Here is a 22,722-nt window from a genome sequence, read left to right on the forward strand (position 1 = left end):
CCCAAATGACTCCATGAAATAAAATAACCTAATAAAAATGTAAGACTATTAGAATCTTGGTCTACACTGAATGTTCAGTGGGGATGTGAGTGATAGCTCTTACCTCAATCTCTTGCAGTGTTGTGTTACAGCATGTTTCCCCACTGACATGTGAAGTAGAAAGAGTGCTTCTGGATGACCTGACACAAACACAGCACATTTCGATTGCAGCCCTGCTGTTAAGTTACAATGAGGTGCAGCAGGAACTGGTTCAGGTTGGGATCATCTTATTTTGGAGACAAACAAACAGAGCTTCCTCTTTGTTTGCATGAGACTTGTCGTGAGCTTCTTAGCAACAATATTTCCACACACCTGAGAGGGTTCTTCAGCAGCTGTGCTGAACATTTATTGTGTGACAGACAAACATCACACTGTGAATCTTGTTTGACGGAGCTGAAAGAGCGAACAAAATACATCGACACTAGAAGATCAACTTTTTATTTTTTTATAACAAGGACACAAGGTATCTACGTAAAATGGTAAATGGCTGCTTATATAGCGCTTTACAGTGTTGCTTCTCATTCACACATTCAGTCACCCATTCACACACACACACACACACACACACACACACACCGATGGAGGTGGCTGCCATGCAAGGTGCTCACCTGACCCACCGGGAGCAACTAGGTGTGTAGTGTCTTATCCACACATTGATGCACTGACCCTGTGGTTCGGGGATGACATCCTTACCAACTGGGCTATAGTCGCCCCATAAAATGAAGGTACACTCTTTCTGGCTTGGTTGTCCTCACAGAGGACAAACTTCCAGCTGATTCACCAGCTCTGATGTGATGGGACACTCTTCAGTCTGGAGGAAGGGACATGGGTTTCAACTTATGCTGCAGCTCTTTGACATTACACTTTCTCAGACTATGACTTTTGCATTATTATGTAAAGTAAATGTCTCTGTAATCTCACCTTTTCAGTAGCTCCTCTGTTGACACCGGGCCATCGTCACCATCGCTGTCCTCTGAGCTGCTGTTTGACGCCTCTTTCTTACTCTTCTGCTGCTTCCCTTTGTGTTTGTGTTTCTTATGTTTCTTCTTCTGCAGAGAAAAACATGAACATGATGTTAACAAAACAATCACATCTGCAGTTTGCAGAAGTAGCTGTGTCTCATCTTTATACCTTCTTGTCCTTTTTGTGTTTGTGCTGCTTCTTGTTCTTGTGTTTCTTCTCTTTGCCTCTCTTGCTTGGTTTCTCCTCATTGAGGGTGGCGCTTCCTCTGACTGAACAGGGGAACAGCACATCGGGTTAATCAACCTCCACTCTAAAGGTTAAAAAAAAAAAAAAGCTGTGCACTATGTAATAAACCCTAAACTAGAGAAACATCTTGTTCTGGTTAATTTTTCTGTCTTGTCCTCTAATTCTATGTGCATATCCAAACCAACATTGACTGATTAGCTACTCCCAGTGTGTCTGTAATTAACAAAGTCAACACAATGTCTCATTAATATCTACAATCTGCAAAAAAACAAACATTTTTTTAAACAATAAAATCAGTTGCTGCCACGTTAAGGCAGAAACACACTATAAAGTTGGTCCTGGCCAGAGCTTTTCTGGCTCAGTCGCTGCCAGTTTTGAGGTGTGTCCTCAGCTGTAGTTATCAGTAAAATCACTAGATGTGTGCAGACTTACTGAGAGAAGCTGAAGGAGGTGGGAGCTTTGGACCAAACTCCTCCTCTACTTGTGTTTGAGCCAAAGCCGCTGTGGAGAGAAAAAATGACTTCAATCACATCACATGTGTCAGTCACCAAATGGCTTCTATTAAGTGCATTCAAACATTTCATCAAACCTGCAAACAACCCGTGTGACAAAACCCTGTTATTATCACGGTCACCTTCCTTTTTTTAAAATGAGACCTTACATCCTCTTAACTTCTATTTCCCTTATTTCTTGCCCTTGATGCACTTTTGGGATTTGCGTCAGGTAAACATATGAGAAAATAGGCTGGAAACTGTCAACAAACAGGACTTTTGGAATGACAGAGGTTTGAATTGCAAAATGCCACTTAATTGTGCCTCACTGTTCATTTTGGCAACAAAAACTATGACGGAAAATATTTGCTGATGACAAAGATGACACTAAAAATTAACCTTTGAAATTCAGAACTAAGATAGTATGTTTAACATTGCTCAAAAATTAATAAAAACAACAATAATTTGAATGACAGACTGATACATTGTAAATACCCATTGATTTCCCAACACATGAAAAAACACATAATGCCTGCACATAATGTTATACAACAAGTAAAATGATCAGTTGTTTTTGAAATTTGGTGCTACACTAAAACTATGTTGTGCCTCACAACTCCTGGGGTTGAAACTGTTTAAACGGTTTCTGTACATTTGGACATTATTAGAAGTTTGTGTGAAGAACCTGAGGTTCTGGTTGTTATTACCTGTCTGCTGACTGGATGTTGTGGAGGGGGTGATGGATGCAGTGACTGTAGAGCAGGTGACGGAGGAGGTGGAGGTGATGTTGAAGAGGTTAACAGGTTGTGGTTCGTCTGTTCCCTCATCCTTCTTTCTGTCCTTTTCGCCCCCCTCATTCTCACTCTCTCCTTCAGATGAAGACGATGACTTCTCATCAGAGGAGCTTTCAAAAATGGCCTTGAACAGATCCATGGGCGGCCTGCTCTCCTCTTCTTCATCATCACTTCCTTTCTTCTTGTCTGAGCTCTGCTGATCCACTGGCTTTGTCTGTATGAGGAGAAGACATTTGTTGTTGTGTCACGACAGTTATCTTGACAACAAATTTCTAGTCAAATTCTCACAAATCCTGCTCCCTAGAGGACGAACCCTTTCAGATTTTGAGACAATTACCTCAGATTTGTTGCCTGGAGTTTGATCATTGGCTCTGGTAGGGACAGGTAAGGCAGGTAGATCAGGTACAGAGGTTTGATTCACTTCGGTCTCAGGCGTTTGGTTTCGTGCAGCAATGATCAGCTCACTCAGTGGGTCATTTTTCTTTTTTTGCTCTGTGTGCTCTGAAACATCCCACCTAGACTTCTTGCTGGACTCTGGAGGCTTTGGAGGAGCTGGGAATGAAAAAGAAATTAAGTGACCTTGCCCACTAGGATTATCAATACTTAGATGCAGAGGTTGCGTTAGACTTTTGCTGACTGTCATTTTGATGGACACAGTTGTAAAAATGTTGTCAGTTATTATAATCATTTAAATCTTTAACTATCAGTGTGACATTTTTAATTCGACCTCCCATGGACCACAGTGGTCAGTGGCCCCAAGTTGCTCCTGGTGGCTCAGGAGTCCACCACCATCGGTGTGAGAGTATGTGTAATTGGGTGAATTAGAAGCAATTTAATTTTGATTGCTTCATTTTATAATTATAAATGAATAACAACAATGGCACACTGTTCGTCTTTGAAACAGAGTGGCGACACAAATCGATCCAGCTACAGATATAAGTTAGAGAAATGAGCTTTTCTAAGACAAAAAATGCTTAGACAGGGCTGCGCTCTGGCACAGTCCAGTTTCCCCATCCTGTAAGATGCCTTTTGTACTAGTGGTGCAGCTACATGCAATGGAACCCTTACATTCTTCTGACTTTGTCTGGAGGCTGTGTATGTGAGAACACACATGTACGAGTGAGACATTATGCAGACTTTATCCTTCAAACTCCTTAGTACGAAGTCTGTACTATGAGATCGAGTGTGCAGCACAGTGGTCTGTCCCAAATCAGTAGCATTTAAAGCAAGTGAATGGGTGTTTTGATAACCTTTTTTATTAGATGCATGGATCCGATGTGCTGTAAACAATGAAATCTGAAGAAAAATTTAGCAAATGACTCCTAGTCACAAATATAACACTTGATACTTTTTTCCTCTTATTCAGCCCAACTTTAACTTTGATTTTTAAATAAGATCTAAAATTAGAGATTATACATTATTGTTAACTCTCATTTCTGTGTGCTTTCATAAAATATATTAATTGTCCAAATCCTTGTTCATTTTATTTATCTTTTAATAGGCCTAGATAAATTTATTCTGAAATAGTAGAATTGGCTATTGGGCAAGTATTAAACCTCAGCTACTTGTGAGTGGTCTGAAAAGGTTCATGTCAAGTACCGTCTCCTCTGATGTGCACTTGAACTTGTTGCTCACGGGACATGAAATCTGTGACAGTTTTACACAGTGTGAATGCTGTGAGTCCAACAGCTGCAGACAGCACCAGGCAGCTAACTGTCAATCGACAAAGCGTCATCAGCACTAAAATTGCATTGGTGATTCAAAGTACACAATCACCAGTTCACCAAATAGAGAAGCTTAATATAAAAATTAAGACAATGGAAAAAAACTGACTGATGATTCAGTGATTTTAATGTGAGTCAACTAGAGCCAGTATGTAACATCAGGAGGAGAAAGGAGGCTCTTTGTGCAGAAATGAAACTCAGATGTAACTGCAGTTTGATCAGTAACGCTGAGCTGACTGATAAAAGGTGAATGAAGTTACCTCTCATCTCTCTGCTGTCTGCCACAGTCAGGAAGTTGAAGACTGAAAACTTGTCCCTCTTAATCTTGGGCACACCCACTAAACCTGACCTGTACAGATAAAAGTTACAAATAAAACAGCTGGAGTTGTTTAGCTCAACAACTCTGGACATTCAGTTCAATTTAGAAAAGACTTGTTGCCAGGACCAGCGTCTGATTAAACAATAATTCCGATTTAATCAGTTGAGTCTAGAATTACCCAGTATAGGGGTCGGGGACATTGAACCTCTTGCAAAGCAGTTTGTCAGGATGCCATTCAAATGTCTCTCTGGTTAGTTTCCCAAACATTTTCATCTTGACAGCAGCTTGTTTGTCGTCTACGTCGCCCTAACGACAAAAATTACAAAATAATAATAAATAACACACGTTTATCAATCACTGAGTGAATACAGCTCTGGTGAAATTTTTCCCATTCTGGTTTGTTGCAAATGTGGACAAAGAAGAGCTAAAATACAAATAAACTGATGAAAAGGTTTTGCTAAAGTAGTTTAAGAAAAAAAAAAAAAAAATCAGTTCTGAAACTGCTTCCAGGGCTTAGAAACCGCACACACTTCCTGCCAGCAGTAACAGGTCATGTGTTGGTGTATGTGAACTAGACAAATGATAAATGGGTTGTTTACAACCTATACTGCACATCACAGAGTGTGATCCTACCTCCTGGTCCTGGCTGACCTCTACGGTGTCGTCGTCTTCCTGCTGTTTGGCTCTGGTGAAGCGGGAGGTCAAGGAGGAGGAGCTGGGTCTGTACAGGATGGAGGCTCGGACAAACTCTTCCCTTTCTCGGCTGCGTTCCCATTCTGTCATCCCCGGGTCCAGACTCTGCTCTAGTGCATCTGAGGGAGACAAAGGACTTTCTGTAGTATATGTTTAAATACATGCTCATTCCCAATGTCCACTGCAGGGCTCGACATTAACTCCTCCCTCACACTGTTTCCCAAACACTGATTTATGGGAGTCAGCCAGCCCCCAACTTGGTCAAATCGTATTTCATGGAAAAGCTGCGTGAGCGTGTCCAAACTTAAAGTGTCCAGGTCTTTGTATTTTGTATTTGATGCTGTTTACTAACTTCACCACACCTTTCAGAAGCAATAATGAGGTGGATGTCCACTACAGAATGAAGAGTTTACCCTGTTTTGTCATATTAAATCATTGCGTACTAACAACTTTAGTCAGTAAACTTTAGTTTACTGTGTGAATGTGGCAAATTATCTGTGTTAAGTTTAAAAATTCTGTACAGAAAAAAGCTACATTTTGTGCTTAGATTTAGAGAAAGTGTGAGAAAATAATCAATAGAAGTTGCTTGAGATACAGAAAGAATGCAAAAGAATGAATGGAACTAACTACCTTTGTGTCCCTGCCTGAGGCGGCTCAGATAGTGCTCGTAGCGTGCCTGTTTGCTCGGGTTTTTCTCAAAAGGTTTAAAGGTCTGAGATGAGGTCTGGACACCTTTCCATGCTGCCAGAGCCTCCTGCTGCTGAAGGAGACAGGTGGAGGCTGCAGAACTTTGAGGCAACACCCTTGCTGCTAATCCAGTTGACTGCAGGGCATCAGGGGGGTTGGTGGTGGTGGTGGTTTTATTGGAGGTCTGGTTGGAGGAGTTACAGAGGCTGAGCAGGCGCTCTCTGTCCTCAGGCCTTAGCAGCTCCATGACTGAACTAGGACCTAATCAGGATTCAGGATAGTAGTAGGAGAAGGAAGGAATTTTTCTGTAAATTTGTTTAACCCAAACCACATATCCTACACGTGTCATCTCATTTTTATTAGTTTTGGTTGGAATAACTAATCCTTTCCCACCTTGCAGTGTGTCCTCCCCCAACAGTGCCCTCCTCTGGCCAGAGTCCAGCTGATGACGTCCTCCTTGCTGGGGCTCCTCTTTGACCATGTGGCCCTTCGAAGTCCTCAGAGCCTCAGCCAGTGCTGGACTGATTCCAGAAAGACCAGAAATACTGACTGATGGGAGGAAACGATGGATCGGTCTGTAATCCCTGGGCAGGGAAGGGGGAGGGAAGATCTGCAGAGAGGTACTAGTTAGTAAAGCTTTAACTCACAAAAGCTCGAACTCCACAACAAGGAAGTGACAGAATGTCACAAATTTATAAAACGCTCACAGTTTTTTCCTCAGCTGGTTTTTGTGCCAGAGTGAATCCCTCAAGGATTTTACCAAGGTATGATGCATCTTTGCTCCTTTCTGGGGGAAAAAACCCACAATTCTTCAAAAACATTTATTATTACAAATGTTGTTGAATGAACACACAACAGGTTTGCAAGTAACATTTGAAGCAAACTTTCCAAATTTACATGGAGTGTTACCTGTTTTTTTTGTGTACTGCTGCGGAGCTGTCCAGCCATACAGGCCATCTCCTGGCTCCTCTCCTCCCAGCGTGGTGTCATATCTGGACATATTATCTCTGTGGTACACTTCCTCATCATCATCATCCTCCAGAGCCCCGACCCCAAATGCCTGCAGGTCACAGGTCAAAGCAGCATGTAGCTCATAAGATTGTAAACATCTTATTGGTGTCAAACTCAACATGACTTCCCACCTGTCCGGCCACTCCTCCTCTTCGTGAGCCTCTCTGTGCATTTCCAAACAGCCGACTTCTCGTCTCTGACTCAGGTCTAAACAGGTCAATGTGTTCAGCAGCTCCTTGGCCCAGCAGTGCCAGGCTTGGGTCCAGACCACGATACCCCAGGCCCTGAACCCCAGACCTGGGGGTGAAGTCAACCGGTGTCACATCCTTGGGGGCAAAAGTCACATTCTCTGGAGCAAATTCCCCATCATCATCATCATCCTGCACAGCAGAGAGATGAAGAAATATGATGTTGTTCAAGAAGTTTAACATTTTCATTTTATTTAAATCTAGCAGCAGGGACATTTACCAGCTCAGGTGGGTTTGATTTATTGACCATAAATAAAAATTGTAGCCTCATGTTTTAATTTGTATGGTTCAGTGCAAAGTTTAAGAACAAAGACAAAAGGAGGGGGTCTCGGGTGTGTCCAACCAAAAACTACACCAAAAAATACTAACACTTTATCCAGAGGATTTAAAATTTGTTTAACATATTTGATATTCATTAAGACACAATAGGATGTCATTCATGGCCACAAATTATTTGATCATTTTAACCTCTTAAAAGCACACAAATGTTTATTTTATAAAACAACACTCAGATGCCCTTATGACGGCCATTATTCTTCCTGTTCATTTTGGTATTGACAAGATTCATTTTAATGCCTTCAATGGAAGCAATTGGGGATCAAATTCACACTCCACAAAGTTAAGCTAGTTAAAAATAGTTTGTTTCCTTTTTCGCAGTTTTTAATTGTCGTTGTTCCATTGCAGCACAGCAGACAAACACAAAAATGTAACTTTGTCAGAAATGAACTTCTTTTTATTATCTTACACTGTTTAAGCCTAATTTTAGCTTCAGATATGCATGTGATATCGATAGGGTGCTCACCCACCTCAGAGTCTGCTAAACCTTCAGGGGGCAGTGCACAGCCGTAAACTTTGGCTCCACCATCTGCCAGGAGAAGAAAGAAATTTGTCCTAAACTAAATATTTTTATAAATAATGGAATTAAAAAAAGGGGATAAGGTCAGAACTCCAGTGACACTTGAGGTAAATAATTCTTTTTGCTGGACTTTTCACATTGTTCTCTGTGTAGATGAGGTTGTGCCAGAAATCCCTGCTCTGTTTATCATACAACTGATTAAACCAAACCACATGAATCACAATAGAAATAAAAACAGGAAAGGAAAAGTAGAATCAAAGAGCAAGTACTTTACTCTACAGACATTCTTCCCATCACTGTTTTTCTAATAAATTCTCATTGCTTCCTTTATAAACATTAAAGCTGAGATGCAGCTGCAGAAAAACCTGCAGCTAAATATTTAGTTTCACATTCCTTTCCTCCATGAACACATGTAACAGTTTAGTAAAATTAAAAGTGAAATAAGTCCCACAGGCTCATGTAATTTAAGATGAAATTTAAGTTCATCCTAACCTTTTAATGAAATTAAATGATCTCAGATATTTCTAAATGTACAGCTGTTAGGCTGTCCCATAGGTGAATGTGTATAATTTTGGATTGCTGCTTCATTTTACTCCTGGTGCTTCTCTCCAATCATCCTCATTGGCTGATCCCTGGGAGATGCAGCCAATCATGGTCCACCAGGCACAAATCATGATGGAGAAGATGCTAAGCCTGGGTCTCAAGGACACTTCTGCTGCCTGCTTGACATCTGAGCACATGTGTGTCATGGGCTGTTTTTCAGGAATTTTATGTTAGAGCTAAACTGGTCATCTTAGAAAACATGATATTATATCCTATATTTTCACAGTTCAGAGGTAACTACTATCAAGATAAGAACAGTAAATCTCATAAATACCACTCTGCTGTCGGCGAGCTTTCCTTTTGACACGAGGCCCGACACCTTGACCTTCTTTCCAGCCCATCCTCTTCAGCAGCTCCACCCCAATAGACGACCTGACAAACAACACATACATGCCTGAGAACAGACCCACTCTGACTTTACTAAACTAGCTGTAATTCAGTTATTTTTTTCTGTCAGAAATTGTTTGTGCCATTTTCAAATGTTTGTGCAGCTAATAATGAAACTCGGGCTTTGTCTTGGACCGAGAGACAAAACAGTCTGAGTCTGAATCTAAAGTGAAGAGGCTGCTGGTCCACAGTGAGCTCTTACCTGGCAGGTGCAATCAGCTCCTCAAGCAGAGTGTCCCCGGTGATCAGAGCACTCTGAGCGTTGACAGCTCTCGCCTTCTCTCTGGCCTCATCTCTGCGGCTGGATGAGAACTCCTGACTGGTGGTGATCTCTCTGGGAGCAATGCCATGCTCACCGAAGTCCTGACACACAACAACAGCAATCAACATTTAATCTGTTTCAACCCCTTTCTCCCACGGATTCATGATGCTCTTCTTTACTCAGTACAGTTTTATCAATCTATGGAACTCTTCGGCTTCTCCATATTATTATACAATTCTTCATAATTATAATATTAATAACAATAATAATAGCAATAGTATATATTATTTATAAGCACCTTTCAAAACACTGTACAAACACTAAACAAACAAATAAAAGAGAAGATAATGATGATTATTGCAAGTGGGCGATCTTGAACAGGTGGGTTTCGAGTCTGGATTTGATGACTGCAAGAGTCAATGTTTCTAATGTCCGGTGGGAGTGAGTTCTAAAGTTTGGGAGCAGAGCGGCTGAAGTAAGCAGGAGGCAGTGAGGTGGATGGAAGAGGAAGATCTGAGAGAGCAGGAGGAGATCAGACAGATATGAGGGTGTGAATGGCCTTGTTGTACAGGAGGATTTTGAAAACGATTCTGTAGGAATGGGGTGCTGTGATAAGATTAGGACATGTGGTGATGATGTGGACAGATGAGTTTTGGACCAGTTGGAGCTTATGGAGGGATTTATGGGGGAGGCCAAAGAGCAGAGAGTTACATGAGTCAATACGGGAGGTGACAAGGCCGTGAAGTATGGAGGTTGTTTGTGTAGTGAGGGAGGGGCGGAGAAGATTAAGGTTTCATCTAGTGCTGTCATTGATGTGGGAGTGGAATGATAATGAGCTGTCGAGGACGACACCCAGACTCTTAACCTGAGGAGAGGGGGAAACAAAGAGCTGACGATTGTGAGGGAAAAACTGTCAACTTTGGATAATGTGAATTCTGTACCAATGAGGAGGACTTCTGTTTTATCACTGTTTGATTTTATGATCTTTGAGGTGAACGGGGATTTTATTTCAGATAAGGAGTTAGTAAGAGAGGAGGGCAGGAGTGTGGAACTTGGTTTGCTAGACAGGTAGAGCTGGGTGTTATCAGGGAAGTAGTGGAAATTGCTAATGACTTAGTGGAAAAAATTGCCAAGGGGAAGGAGGTAGGTGATGACGAGAAGGGGCCCAAGGACACATCCGTAGTGGCAGGGGAAGACTGGGAACTAAAGGATTTGAGATGGATGAACTGAGTGTGTCCTGACAGATACAAATGAAACCAGTCTAGGGGGGTGCAAGTAATGCCAATGGAGGATAGTCTATTGAGGAGAATTGTGACAAAGGTCACACTCAGATCAAGGAGGATGAGAACTGAGAGTAAACCAGAGTCAGCTGCCATGAGGAGATCATTAGAGATTTCTAGGAGAATAAAACTGATTATATGACAGCAACAATCCAAATCAACATTGTTTTTTTCTTTAGTTGTATTGTAACTAAATAAAAACAAGTTTTTCACTCTCAGCACCTCTTCATCCATGAAGTCTTCAGGTCTGGCATTGGGTTTCTCAGCTTTCTGTTGCCGTGACGACAAAAAGGTTGATGGAGTCCAGCCTAAAAGACAAAACATATTGACACAGGTTCAGGATATTTACAGTGAGGTGCATATATTCTGTATTTAAACACTGACTGTTTTAATGATTTTGGCTCATTTTAGCTATTACATGGATCTGACATGAAACATGACAAATGGGATTAATGACAACAAGAAAATATTCAGAAATTATATTGTCAGACTTAGTACTTAGTTGTAAATCACTTGTAGTCAATGATTGCCTGAAAAACCACAGACATCATTAGATGCTGGTTAATTTCCTGGACGTGCTCTGTTGGCTTTGTCTGCCACTGACTTTTGTTCCTGATTGTTTTTGGGTGTTTTACATGTAGCAATTTAATGCTTCACCATCCCTGATCTTGGACAAACCATCAGCCCTTTTCTCACAAAGCAGGTGTTGGTTCAGGTGTTGTGATGCAGCATAACTTACCTTCTTTAGAGCCAACAGTGTTGAAGTAACCTGCTGAAAACCCTCCAGTGAATGCTCCATGGAACCTCTTATATCGACCCTTCTCATCTTTGACTGTCTGTTCATGGAGCGGGACTGGCTTCTTCAAAGGCTCGTCTGCAAAACAGAAACATACATACAAGATTCAATAAAAGTGCTACCAATAGATAGCACCCCTCAACAATCTGTCATCCTTAGAATGTCATGCCATTCTGATTATTATTTTTTTTGCCCTTTCGGCCTCGAGTTCAGCGTTGGATCATTGTCCACATGTTTGGCACAGTTTTTACGTCGGATGCCCTTCCTGACATAACCCTCCCCAATTTCTACCGCACTGCACATCTGTGGGGATCAGTGTCTTCTTGTCTCTGTCCCAGAGACACTTCGACATATAGCCGGGACTGGGGATCGAACCACTGACTCTGTGGTCCGTGGACGACTGCCTTTACCAACTGAGCTACGTGCCATTCGGAATACAGCACCAATCACAGTCCAGGTGATTGTGATCTATCGACTACAGGGTCGGCTGGGTCTGTGATGAGTGACATGCTGCTGTCCCACTTCCTTGAGGATGCCACTCCTCTCATTGTCTTCAGATGCATGAACATCCACATGGACAAACACTAGGCTGCTGACGTGTTTCCTCTTCTGAACACGTTTGATCTGAGACTGGTCTCAACTCCCCCGACTCACAAAGCTGGCAACAACTTGGACCTCATTCTCACCCAGAACTTTATCTCAGGCAACATCTTGGCAGCTCTTCTGCATTTATTGGATCACTTCAGCATTAGTTCAGCTCACAGTCACTAGACATTCTTCTTCTTCGTCGCTTTGTTCTACCACACTTTCCACACAACACTCCACTGCAACCTCAGGTCTTTCAATCTGGAGAATTTCTCTTCACTGGTCTCTGCAACTCTGACCCCACCACAGGACCTCTCCACCCTTGATACAGGTGGAGCCAGTGACAGCCTCTGCAATACACTTTTGTCCTCTCTGGATAGTCTCTGTTCCATATCTTTTAGACCTGCTCATCCCTCTGCCTCTAATCCATGTCTCATCAACCAGAACCACCTCCTACATCTACCGCTCTCACCGCTGATGATTTTGCCACCTCTTTTTCTAATAAGGTGGCAGCCATCAGATCCCAGTTGTCTCCTCCAGATGATGACATCCTGCTAACTTCATCCAACAGTGCATCGCTCTCCTCATTTTTGACTCTGACTGAGGACAACGTATCCAGCCTCCTCCTCTCTAACGACCCAATTACCTGCTCTCTGGATCCGATCCTTTCCATCCTCTTTCAAGCAGTTGCTCCCACATTAATTCTTAATGTGAACTATCAGATCCTCTTGTATAAAATCTCTGACAGCACCAGACAAGACAGTAGGTAAAACTCTTCAGCTCAGTGATCCCACTATGGTGGAACTAGCGACCAAACAGCAAACTCACTCCTTTACATTAATATTCAAAAACTGCTGAAAACAAAACTCTTCCACATCTTCTTATGCACTTCCTTTCTGATCTTTCTTGCATCACATGAAATGGAAACACTTCTTCTGTTAACACGTTGCTTCGATGTTTGATGAATTAAATTTTTGCTGCCTTGTAACTCACTTATAAGTTGCTTTAGGTAAATGCGTTTGCCAAATGACTAAATACAAATGTATATTATTATCAGCACAGTGGACTGTGTCTCAACTAAGATCCCTGGCAGGTGTGTTACTGATAGAGCTTGATATTAGAGTTAAAACAATTATTGCATTAACCAACAATAAATGAACCATCAACAACAGTCACTTATGTTGGAAAATTATCATTCATTTTCATACAAAATACTGTAACTTAATCTGATGCTAGTATCCTCAGTTTTCTGCATATTACGATGACTTACTCAGAAATACCACAACAGGTAACTGAATATCTTTGGGTTCTGAACTATTACTTAACTTAAAAAAAATGGCTGAAATTCTAGATTGGAGTTCAGGGAATTAAGACAGGAATAATTATCCTCTATTCTTCATGTTTTTAGATCTCCAGGTCTTATAATATCTACAGATTCATTGATAATGACTGATTAATAATAGCCCTTTTCATTTTGGTGCTAGTTCATTTAATCATGAGAGGTACAGAATAAATGATTTAATAACTGTATATTCTTCATTTAAGGAACAATATGTAGATTAACTGTCAGTTATACAGTTCAGTAAAATAAGTTTTCAAACGATGTAAACAAAAAAAAATTGTGTTACAAAGTTACAAAATGTTCTCCTCTGTGTATAACTTTGCACAACTTTACAAAGCACCACAACATTTAAGTGATGAGTGGTGATCATTAGCAACAGAGTCAATTTGAATACAAAATGTTTTGTCCACGTTTCTAATGTTAAACGCTGAGATAAAAAAACTTACCTCAAAGCTAAACCACCAAACTACACCACTACACTTCCACTGTCTGTTTAGCTAACTTGTTTCTGTTTTCTGGCACATCATTTCTCTGCTAAGAAACAAAGAATAGCTGTGTATCACTAATAAACGATGTGGAAAAATTTTGAATTATTTGCTGTTTTTATAATTACCTGTGGCTGCTGTGCGTCATAACATCAAATACACATATTTCTGAATGAAATCTGACAAACAAACCAGGTGGTTTGTCCAACAAATATGAGCTGCAGCTAACTAGCACCTTAGCATCTGCTGTGACTGCTGGTAACATTGCAGTTCGTTTGTGTTTCTCATCACACAGTCGTGCGAAGGTTAAAGTACAAACGAAGGGATTACTGAGGAATTTAAATAATTTTTACCTTCTTCCAGAGGCTCCAAAGGAGTCCCGTAAGTCACAAAATCCTCGTCGCTGTCACTATCGGACGCCATTTTTTCAAAACTACGGAAGGCGATGAAGAACAGATTTTGCACGGGGTGGCGAAGCGCTAACCTGTTCACACGACAGCGACATCCTGTGGTGGCGACACGTAAACAATTTTAAAGTGTAATAGTGTAAATGAAGAGCATAGAAAAAAAATCCTCAGGTGTGTAGTGAGTAACAGGACGCTCTGATGCTGCTGCTGATTATTTTTTTTTAAATATTATTATTTTTAAATTCTTTATTTAGCACATAGGAAATAAAAAATGTACTGTCCCATCTGACTGTGTGTAGCTGATTTATTTGTTTTTTCTGTAGACTCAAGACATTTAAATCAAAAGATGGATATGAGACAAATGTTGAGAATTTATTTTACCTTGATACAATCAAGTAAAACAGAACTGTGTCATTTTGTGTGCAGCAACAGAGCAGCTGAAGTATCAGGTATCCAAGGTCCGTCCAAAGCTCACATCAGCTTGTTAGTTGTTTTCTTTGAGCCTGATATCACTCACACCCCCTCAGTGATCTATAAAAGCTCACGCTGATCCACACAAACCAAAGCCCTGGCTCAGCAGAAAGCTGAGGCCTTGTAAAGATCCAAATCTGGTACCCCCACGACTTTGTAGAAAACACACAGAGCCCCCCCACTCAGCTCTCTGTAACATGACCGAGCTGCTAAATGTCAGGGGTTTAAACTAACTGGACTGGACAGAACCAGACCATGCTCAGGGTGGGGAACTGTAGTGGTGTTGGTGGAGCCAGGATGGGCTCAGGACAGAACCAGCACAAAGCCAGAGCAGGTTCAGGACAGAGCTGGGAGAGAACCAGGACTTTTTGTCATAATGGAAAATTAATGTTGAATCAACTACATCTGAAAATCAAAAAACAATGAAACATTTTCCGATTCAGACTAAATCCGAATCTACCAAAGAACTGTAATCTCAAAGACAAAACCTGTTGTTTACTCCCTAAATACAGGCATCTTCTGCTAATGTTTCTGCTCTAACTTGGATCAAGGCCACAATAAATTTTAAAAACCTGCAGAAAAACATTTCAACTTTTTATGGATTAATGTGTTTCTGAGCTTTTCTCTCTGTGACCACGAGGTGTCACTGTCTGCCCACAGTTCTCTGGTTTGAAATTCGTCAGAAACGGTAAAAGCTTATTGTTTATCTAACAACAAAGTAACCGATTACTCTGTGGATCCTAATATTACGATCCATGTACATGTTATCTGACTCAGTCTGTGGAGAAGTGTGTGATTCTTCACCAGACTCATCTACATTTTTCTGACAGTTTAGTTACTTTACAGGTTGAGTTTAATGAATAAAATAAGCAAATAAATGAGGACTGGTTGTTAAAGGTTAATTTTAAATCAACTCCATGTTTAAAGTGCTGAACACAGAACAAATCCAGATGTTTCAGCAGCTGGGACACAGATACACAAAATCAAAGAGATTAAAAATAAAAAAGGTCACTGATAAGAAATAAATCTACCATAAAATGTGAATAAAAATGTAACAAACATCCCATCCAGAGAGTGATGACCAAGAATTAATAAAAACTTCATGCAGGACTTTTACCGCAGTATTTCTACTCTGTCTTGATACTTCGTGTACCTCTGTCATTAACTCACAATGTTTTCACCAGAAAAATGTGAGTTGGAGCTCCGACTTGATTCTAACTCAGCAGGAACTCGATGCTGTGACACCCATCAGTACCACACTAAGGCTCCTGAAAGGTTTGAGGCTCGTCTTTGTTGTGACTTTGTTTCCTGTCAGATTCAGTGCGAAGGTCTGAAACAGTTCAATGTGGGGGGCAATAATGTGTCACAGCACTAAACTAGTATTGAGGTACAAGTTGTACATTTCTGCAGTTGCAGGTACACGACTCTTTGTTGACCACAAAGTCAAATTAAAGAGGTCCCTGTGTTCAGGATGAAAACCGCTGCTTCAGTGTTGTGGTTTGTGAACAGCTGTGACCTTTGACATCCAGCTGCTGGATGCAGCTGAAAGCCCGATGACTGACAGTTGATGAACAGAGGTCGAAAGTAACCAAGTGCCTTTAGTTGTTGAGGTATTTGCATGTTATTTTAGTCATCTTTAGGTACTTTACAGAACTATTAAATACCAATGTGTTTGACAGTTGTCAGTACATGAAGTGCAGTTTACAAACAAGAAATGATTTGACATAAAATATTTTAAAATGTTTCTCTGCTGTGTTTCCTCCAACATTTGTTTTTTATTGACACTAACTAAAGCGCCAATTAGCGAACAGGAGAAATAAAATGAAAGTTTTATGTTGAACATTTTTCACAGTGAATAGTCAGAAATCAGGTTTTTTGAAGTTGTTCTCTGCTTTAATCTGTACATGAACTGAACCAGATCTGAACATTTGTGATTTCTGCAGAAACTTTATTTAGAGGCACATGTGGAACAAATCTGGACCAGACTTGTACATCGATGTTATCAACAGCATCAAGTTCGGTAGTGGTTGAACACTTTGTTTGTTTGTCAGTTCCTCAGAGAAATCACTTTCTTACTGCACTACTGCTTCTTTCACAGTTAAAGTACATTGTACAGCACGTACTCAGTAAACTTGAGTTAAGGAGTAGAGTGCACTTTAGGGTTAGTGCTTGCACTTTTACTTGAGCACTGAAATGTGGTAAACATGGTAAATAACCTGCATGTTTTGTCCACGCAGAAAATGTGACTCCAATTTGGGTTTACTATTTTACAATATGTAAAACGGGTTGTAAATCCACTAATTTGTGGTTTGAAAGATGCAAACACATTTTGTGTGAATGCTCTAAAGCAGAGTGCAGAGTGCTGCAACAAACCAGCAGCAGTAAAAAAGTGAACGCCTAAACGTCTTGTTATCCTGAAATAACCTGAAACGAAGAGTAGGCTGTGCCGAAGTAAAGGGTGAGAGTTTGTCTTCTTCAGCTGTTTCTGTCCTCAGGTCGTGTTGGAGCAGCGTTACACCTCCTCAGCTGTAAGTGTCATCATGGTGCGATAATGCAGAGCCGCCTGAATTATTAAAGAGACGACTGTTCAGGCTGCTGCACTGAAGCTCATGACTAAAGCATTAAGAGCTGCTTCTGATCTCCCTCTGCAGGTCTGCTGCATGAGGCAACACGCTGCAACCAGCCGGCGTGTGGAGGCAGGAGAGAGCGTGGAGACGAGGATAAAAGGGGGAATAAAAGAAGCTGAGGGAACTGTGGAGGAGGTAAAAGGAAAGGATGCTAGGAAGTAGGAACGCAGGAGAGGCAGTGTAGGAAGGAGTGCAGTGCTGAGAAAGGGATGAAGTAGGGAGGGAAGAGTAAAAAGGAAAAAAGAGACAGTTGAGAAGGAGATAATTTGTGTGCACTGATTTAACACTTTTCCAAACCAAAGTGCTTTAAAGTTCAGCAAAAGACAGGAGGAGCTGGGAATCAACCCCACAACTGGGGTGCACCCACCCTATCTCCTGAGCCACAGTCACCCAGTAATACAGGAGGGAGGGAGAGATTAGGAAGGGAAGGAGACAGATGATGTGACAGAGGAGGTGGAGGACTAATGGGGAACGAGAAAGGACAAGAACAAGGTTGGACAGAAAAGGAGAGAAGGTGAGAAAGAACAAGCAACGCAGGAAAGCAGGAGATGCAGAACGAAACACCCTTCAAATTCAGATTCAGTCAACTTTTTAATCGCTCTCCCTCCAAAAAATAAAACAGGGCAATTCATTTGTGCAGGCCACTCATTAAAGTAAATAAATACATGATAACATCATCATCTTCCTACTCCTCCTCCTCATCATCAAAAACAACAGGTTCATAGGTTAAAAACTCAATAAAAGTAGGTGGTAGGAAAGACAAAATAGGAAAGGAAGGAAGGAGGTGAAACACACAACTAGAGTGGAGGAATGAAAAGGAAAAGACAAGAAGGGATGGAGGAGGCAAAGTGTGTGTGTGTGTGTATTTGTGAGTGTGTGTGTGTATTTGTGAGTGTGTGTATGAGTGTGTGTGTGTGATTGTGAGTGTGTGTTTGTGAGTGTGTGTTTGTGAGTGTATGTGTGAGTGTGTGTGTCCGTGTGTGAGTGAGTGTGTGTGAGTGTGTGTGTGTGATTGTGAGTGTGTGTTTGTGAGTGTGTGTTTGTGAGTGTATGTGTGAGTGTGTGTGTCCGTGTGTGAGTGAGTGTGTGTGAGTGTGTGTGTGTGATTGTGAGTGTGTGTTTGTGAGTGTGTGTTTGTGAGTGTATGTGTGAGTGTATGTGTCCGTGTGTGAGTGAGTGTGTGTGTGTATTTGTGAGTGTGTATATGAGTGTGTGTGTGTTTGTGAGTGTGTGTATGACTGTGTGTGTGTGATTGTGAGTGTGTGTTTGTGAGTGTGTGTTTGTGAGTGTATGTGTGACTGTATGTGTCCGTGTGTGAGTGAGTGTGAAAAGCCGTCCGGGCTCTGGCTGCCGCTCTGCTCGCTCTCATTCCTCCCTCTGCTCTCTGACCTGTAGCTTATCACATTTAATTCTCTGCAAATCAGATTTAAAGGGACGGACTTTGTCCCGCTCACTGCAGAGAGACAGAAAGTGTGGGTTTCCAGCCAAATGTGGAACAAAGTTTAACAGGATTTCAAGAAAATCTGCAAAAGAAAAAGCTGGACATTTCCCTCCTCTGCACTTATGGAGGAAATGTGCATCTGAGGGCATTTTCAGACCCGAATCGTTCAGTCCATCAGATCTTCTGGGAAATAAAGCAGCAACCTTCTGCAGCAGAGGCTGAAAGTGCACCGAGCCTCACACATCATTCAGTCACACACTGGAGGGGTTTCTGTGACCCAGACGGGACCAGACCGGCCCCTCATGGTCCTGATCATTCGTTATTTCCCCGTCACCTCTGATGTAGCACAACTTTGTGTCCTAACATTTAGGGAGCAGCTGAAATCACCTTGTCAAGGTGAACCAAGGTGCTATTTACACAGTTTTTTGCAGCCCACATTGAGAACTTAAATAAAAGTGGTGGAGGGACGTCCAGAGAGAGAGGGAGGGAGGGAAACACAAGCACACAGGTTTTTACTTTGTGTAAAAGACTCTTGATTAAATGTTTAAAGTGACTAAAACTTAATCCTGGATGCAGTAAAAGCTGCACACCCCCCCTGCGCGGCCTCCTCCCTGCACAGCAGATAGTGCAGCACGGCTGTTCATCATCAAAACCCATTTAGGAGTAAATAAAATTCAACAGCGGGGGGAGCAACTATTAAAAACCCTGGAGCTGAGGCAGGATGTTCCCTGAGGCGATGGGAGCTGCCAGCTCTGATCTGCAGGGCTGGAGGAGGGTTTCTGGAGAAGTTCAGAGGTGGTTTGGACCACGAGACCGGATGGGAAAGCAGCAGATCCAGGAGCTGGAGAAAAGTGAACAACGTGACCTGTGGTTCCACATAAAGCTATGGTAAAGGAGCAGTTTCACACTCATTCAGGGCTTCTCTTCGTCCATCTGCTGAAAGTTTTTCCTTTCCATGTGTCAGATGTCCTGTCATTTGCAGATGTGACTCCTCTTTGTCGCTACCTGTCGGAGCTCTGGAAGAATTCTCTAGATAAAGGACTGAAATGCTCCGCGAAAAAGCAACTAGGTTTAGTGTAAACCAAGACTGCAGGAGCTTCACCTGCAGGTGAACATGCACTGACTGCAGCACATGTGTATGTGTTCATACATGTGGAAGGAGAAATGCAGAATGACGTGATGAGCTGAGACAACGAAAGGCAGAAAAAGTGTAAAGGCAAGACGGGGGACATGTAACGCTCATTTCCAATTTCCTATTTACAAAATTAAAAATACAACACTGAAAAGAACTGAATTCAATGTTTAAAATCATATTTCTCATTTATCACATCAGTGTAAAATTTCAAACTTCTATCAATATAATGTGAGAATCAGAGGAGTTTTTATTTCTATTAATGCTGCAGAAGTTTTGGATCTAAAGATGCAGCTTCTCCTTCGGTCGTACTTGTTGCAGAGGACAAAATCTGCAGGGGACATGTCAGCCGGCGTCCAGAACATCTGGGTTTGAGGGACCAACACACGAGACATTTAGAGAGAAAAAGAACATCTGTAAAAAATAAATAAAATCATCAGCACATGAAGCTGCAGTGTTTACATCAGACATATTGAACGGATGCTTGGTTCACTTCTAGAATTTAGAGTAAAAACCACTTAGATTCTATAATTTTCCATCCTCTGATTGTTTATCAGACATTGTATCAATAGAAAGTTTAAAAAAAATCTTAGCTTTACATTGAACTGGTAGATGAAAAATACAATTTTAGAAACGTTCCATTTTTGGGTTTGTAAAAAGTGAAGTGATGGGCATCACACTGAGCAGTGTGCACAGAGCAAAGATACGTCTGTTCTCTCATCGCAAAGCAGAGGAGTTAGTGTCCACTTGGCTTCTTGTGTGCTTTAAATACCCCCTGGTACCTGATGGCAGACCTCTGCGCTGAGTTTATCTGCTGCAGCTCGGAGCTGTTTATGTGAAGCAGTCTGGCTCCAGTTTGATTCTTGTGTGGGTCGAAGAAACAATGAGGGAGTGTTTTTTCTTCTTTCCAGCTCCTCCAGTTCATAACACATCTGATATTACAGTTGTTTGTCCTCCTGTCAGCAGCCGGCACTCGGCCAAAATCCTCGACCGCTGCGAGCTGTAAAAATCAGCTGGAGAGGGAGCTTTGGTTTCAGCGGGGGGAGTTTTTGGATCCTCTGCTCAAGAACAAGTAGTCGTACAGAAGGGGGAAAAAAAGGTGCAATTCTTTGGCAAGTTACTGAATTAAAAGCAAAAAAGAATGAGCAACAAATACACTTAAAAGTACCAGAAGTAGAAGAGCTCATCGCTGCATTCACAGTGGAAACGTCACTGATGATGTAAAGCTGCTTTACTGTCATGCAGCTTCATGTCTAATTGTAGTTCAAATGATTTATTAGTTAGTTTGTATTTTGTAGTAACAATCTAAATGCACAAAGGAACTGAACCTTCAAATACATGTAGTGTAAATATTCAAGTAGAAATACCTACAAATTCAGTTACTTTTTAGTAGTGATGGAAAAACACATTGACGCCGTCTCGTCCTGCTGCCTTCCTGTTAAATCACTTCCTCCCAAAAGCAGTTTACATTTTCTGTCAACTGTAATTTTGGACAAAGAAATGTATATGAGACAAAGATGAGGACAAAGGAAACAAAGAACAACAGAAAAAACTGAATACACAGACGAATATCCCAACATGTCCTCCAGACTGTGGACTGTGTTTGTCCCATTAGGGGGGCTGTAGGCTTTGGACATGAAATGTGAATTAGTGGTGGGGTGGAGGCACATGTCAGACTCATGAAGGTTTGTACCTTTTTCTGCAGGAAGTGTTTTGACACTGTTGTAGTTTTATAAAATGGTTGCACTCAGTCAGATGCTGTTGATGCTGTGGCAGCTAAAGGAAAAACAGAAATGTGAAGATGAAAATAAAACATCCTGATTTTCAAAGCGATAAACTCAAACTGAAGTTTGGCTTTTGAGTCTGAACAGCCAGAAGTTGATTCTCTCTTGGTTCAGGACCTTCAGCCTGTGCTCATCAACCTTGAGACCGTGTTTTCTGACCGTGGCCTCGCTTTTTAGCCGCCAACTGGCTCCTTCCTTCGTGTCATTGTGGACGATCCTGCTATTAACCTGCTGCACAAGCAACCTACGGACTGGTTCTTTACAGGATACAGTTTCCGCAGGACTTACAAACAGACCCTCAGCCGCTGTCCTCAGTCTCAGTCTCTGTGGGTCAGAAAACCTGCCGAGTGGAAATAAAAAGTGATTTGTGGCTGTAATAAAGTGAGGTGGAGACTTTCTGGATGGTTCTGACTGTTCTGAACTCACTTCCCGCGGGGATTTAATACGGCAGTGCATCGGGTTGATCTGATCTCAGAACAGTCAATGTTTGTCCAACAGGTCGACGCAACCTCAGAGAGGGACGAGTTGATCGCGCTGCTGCTGCAGAGACATCACACTTTGTCCAAACACGTTGTCTCATTTGCACTGAAAGTTACACTTAAATTACACTTCCATTGGAGAAGTTTTGAGGACACCATGACTTGTTTTGATGGAATTTCAGGAAATAACAAGTACAATAACAAAATTTGTGGCTTTTTCTTAAATCAAACTCACTTTACTTGTTGAAAGTGTGACACTGTCTTGATCATTGTGAGATTTCTCATCGAATTCAGCACAGATTTGGATCCAGCCCCTGTCACTGGAATTTGTTGCTACAAGTTGTTCCCATGTCTCCAGGTAGATAAGATCATACAGATAAGAATCTTTATTGCCATTATGCATACGCATAACAAAATTCCCAACAGGTAGCACCTGAATTAAAAAACAGACAATAAATACGAATAATGACATATACAATAAAAATATGAAGACAGCATGTTGCCAGCAATGGCACAGGAAAACAGGACGATGTCATATAAAGTGCAACATAGTGCCGGTTTGTTTGTGAT

General features: G+C 41.5%; 1 protein-coding gene across 1 annotated transcript; it reads right to left on the reverse strand.

Moving 5' to 3' along the window:
• Positions 1-461: 461 nt before the first annotated feature.
• gpatch1 (G patch domain containing 1) lies at positions 462-14,259 on the reverse strand. Its single transcript, XM_067492118.1, has 20 exons — positions 14,165-14,259; positions 11,343-11,477; positions 10,826-10,911; positions 9,264-9,424; positions 8,949-9,046; positions 8,022-8,080; positions 7,099-7,347; positions 6,866-7,016; positions 6,664-6,743; positions 6,350-6,566; positions 5,900-6,217; positions 5,210-5,388; positions 4,755-4,882; positions 4,518-4,606; positions 2,871-3,085; positions 2,447-2,747; positions 1,681-1,749; positions 1,171-1,271; positions 961-1,088; positions 462-850 (listed from the first exon to the last, which is right to left on the reverse strand). Exons 1-20 carry the CDS (start codon positions 14,232-14,234, stop codon positions 817-819), a joined length of 2,868 nt encoding a protein of 955 aa, XP_067348219.1. The 5' UTR covers positions 14,235-14,259; the 3' UTR covers positions 462-816.
• Between the last annotated feature and the right edge of the window lie 8,463 nt (positions 14,260-22,722).

This window comes from Channa argus, chromosome 2 (assembly GCF_033026475.1).
Source record: "Channa argus isolate prfri chromosome 2, Channa argus male v1.0, whole genome shotgun sequence".
NCBI lineage: Eukaryota > Metazoa > Chordata > Actinopteri > Anabantiformes > Channidae > Channa > Channa argus.

What these genes read in the sequence shown, in the direction of transcription:
- gpatch1 (XM_067492118.1), bottom strand. Translation starts at nt 14,234, where the DNA reads ATGGCGTCCGATAGTGACAGCGACGAGGATTTTGTGACTTACGGGACT. An exon ending in GAGCTGATTGCACCTGCCAG is followed by an intron (nt 9,047 to 9,263) that starts GTAAGAGCTCAC and finishes GTTGTTTGTCAG; the next exon opens with GTCGTCTATTGGGGTGGAGC. An exon ending in CTCCAGGCAACAAATCTGAG is followed by an intron (nt 2,748 to 2,870) that starts GTAATTGTCTCA and finishes CTCCTCATACAG; the next exon opens with ACAAAGCCAGTGGATCAGCA.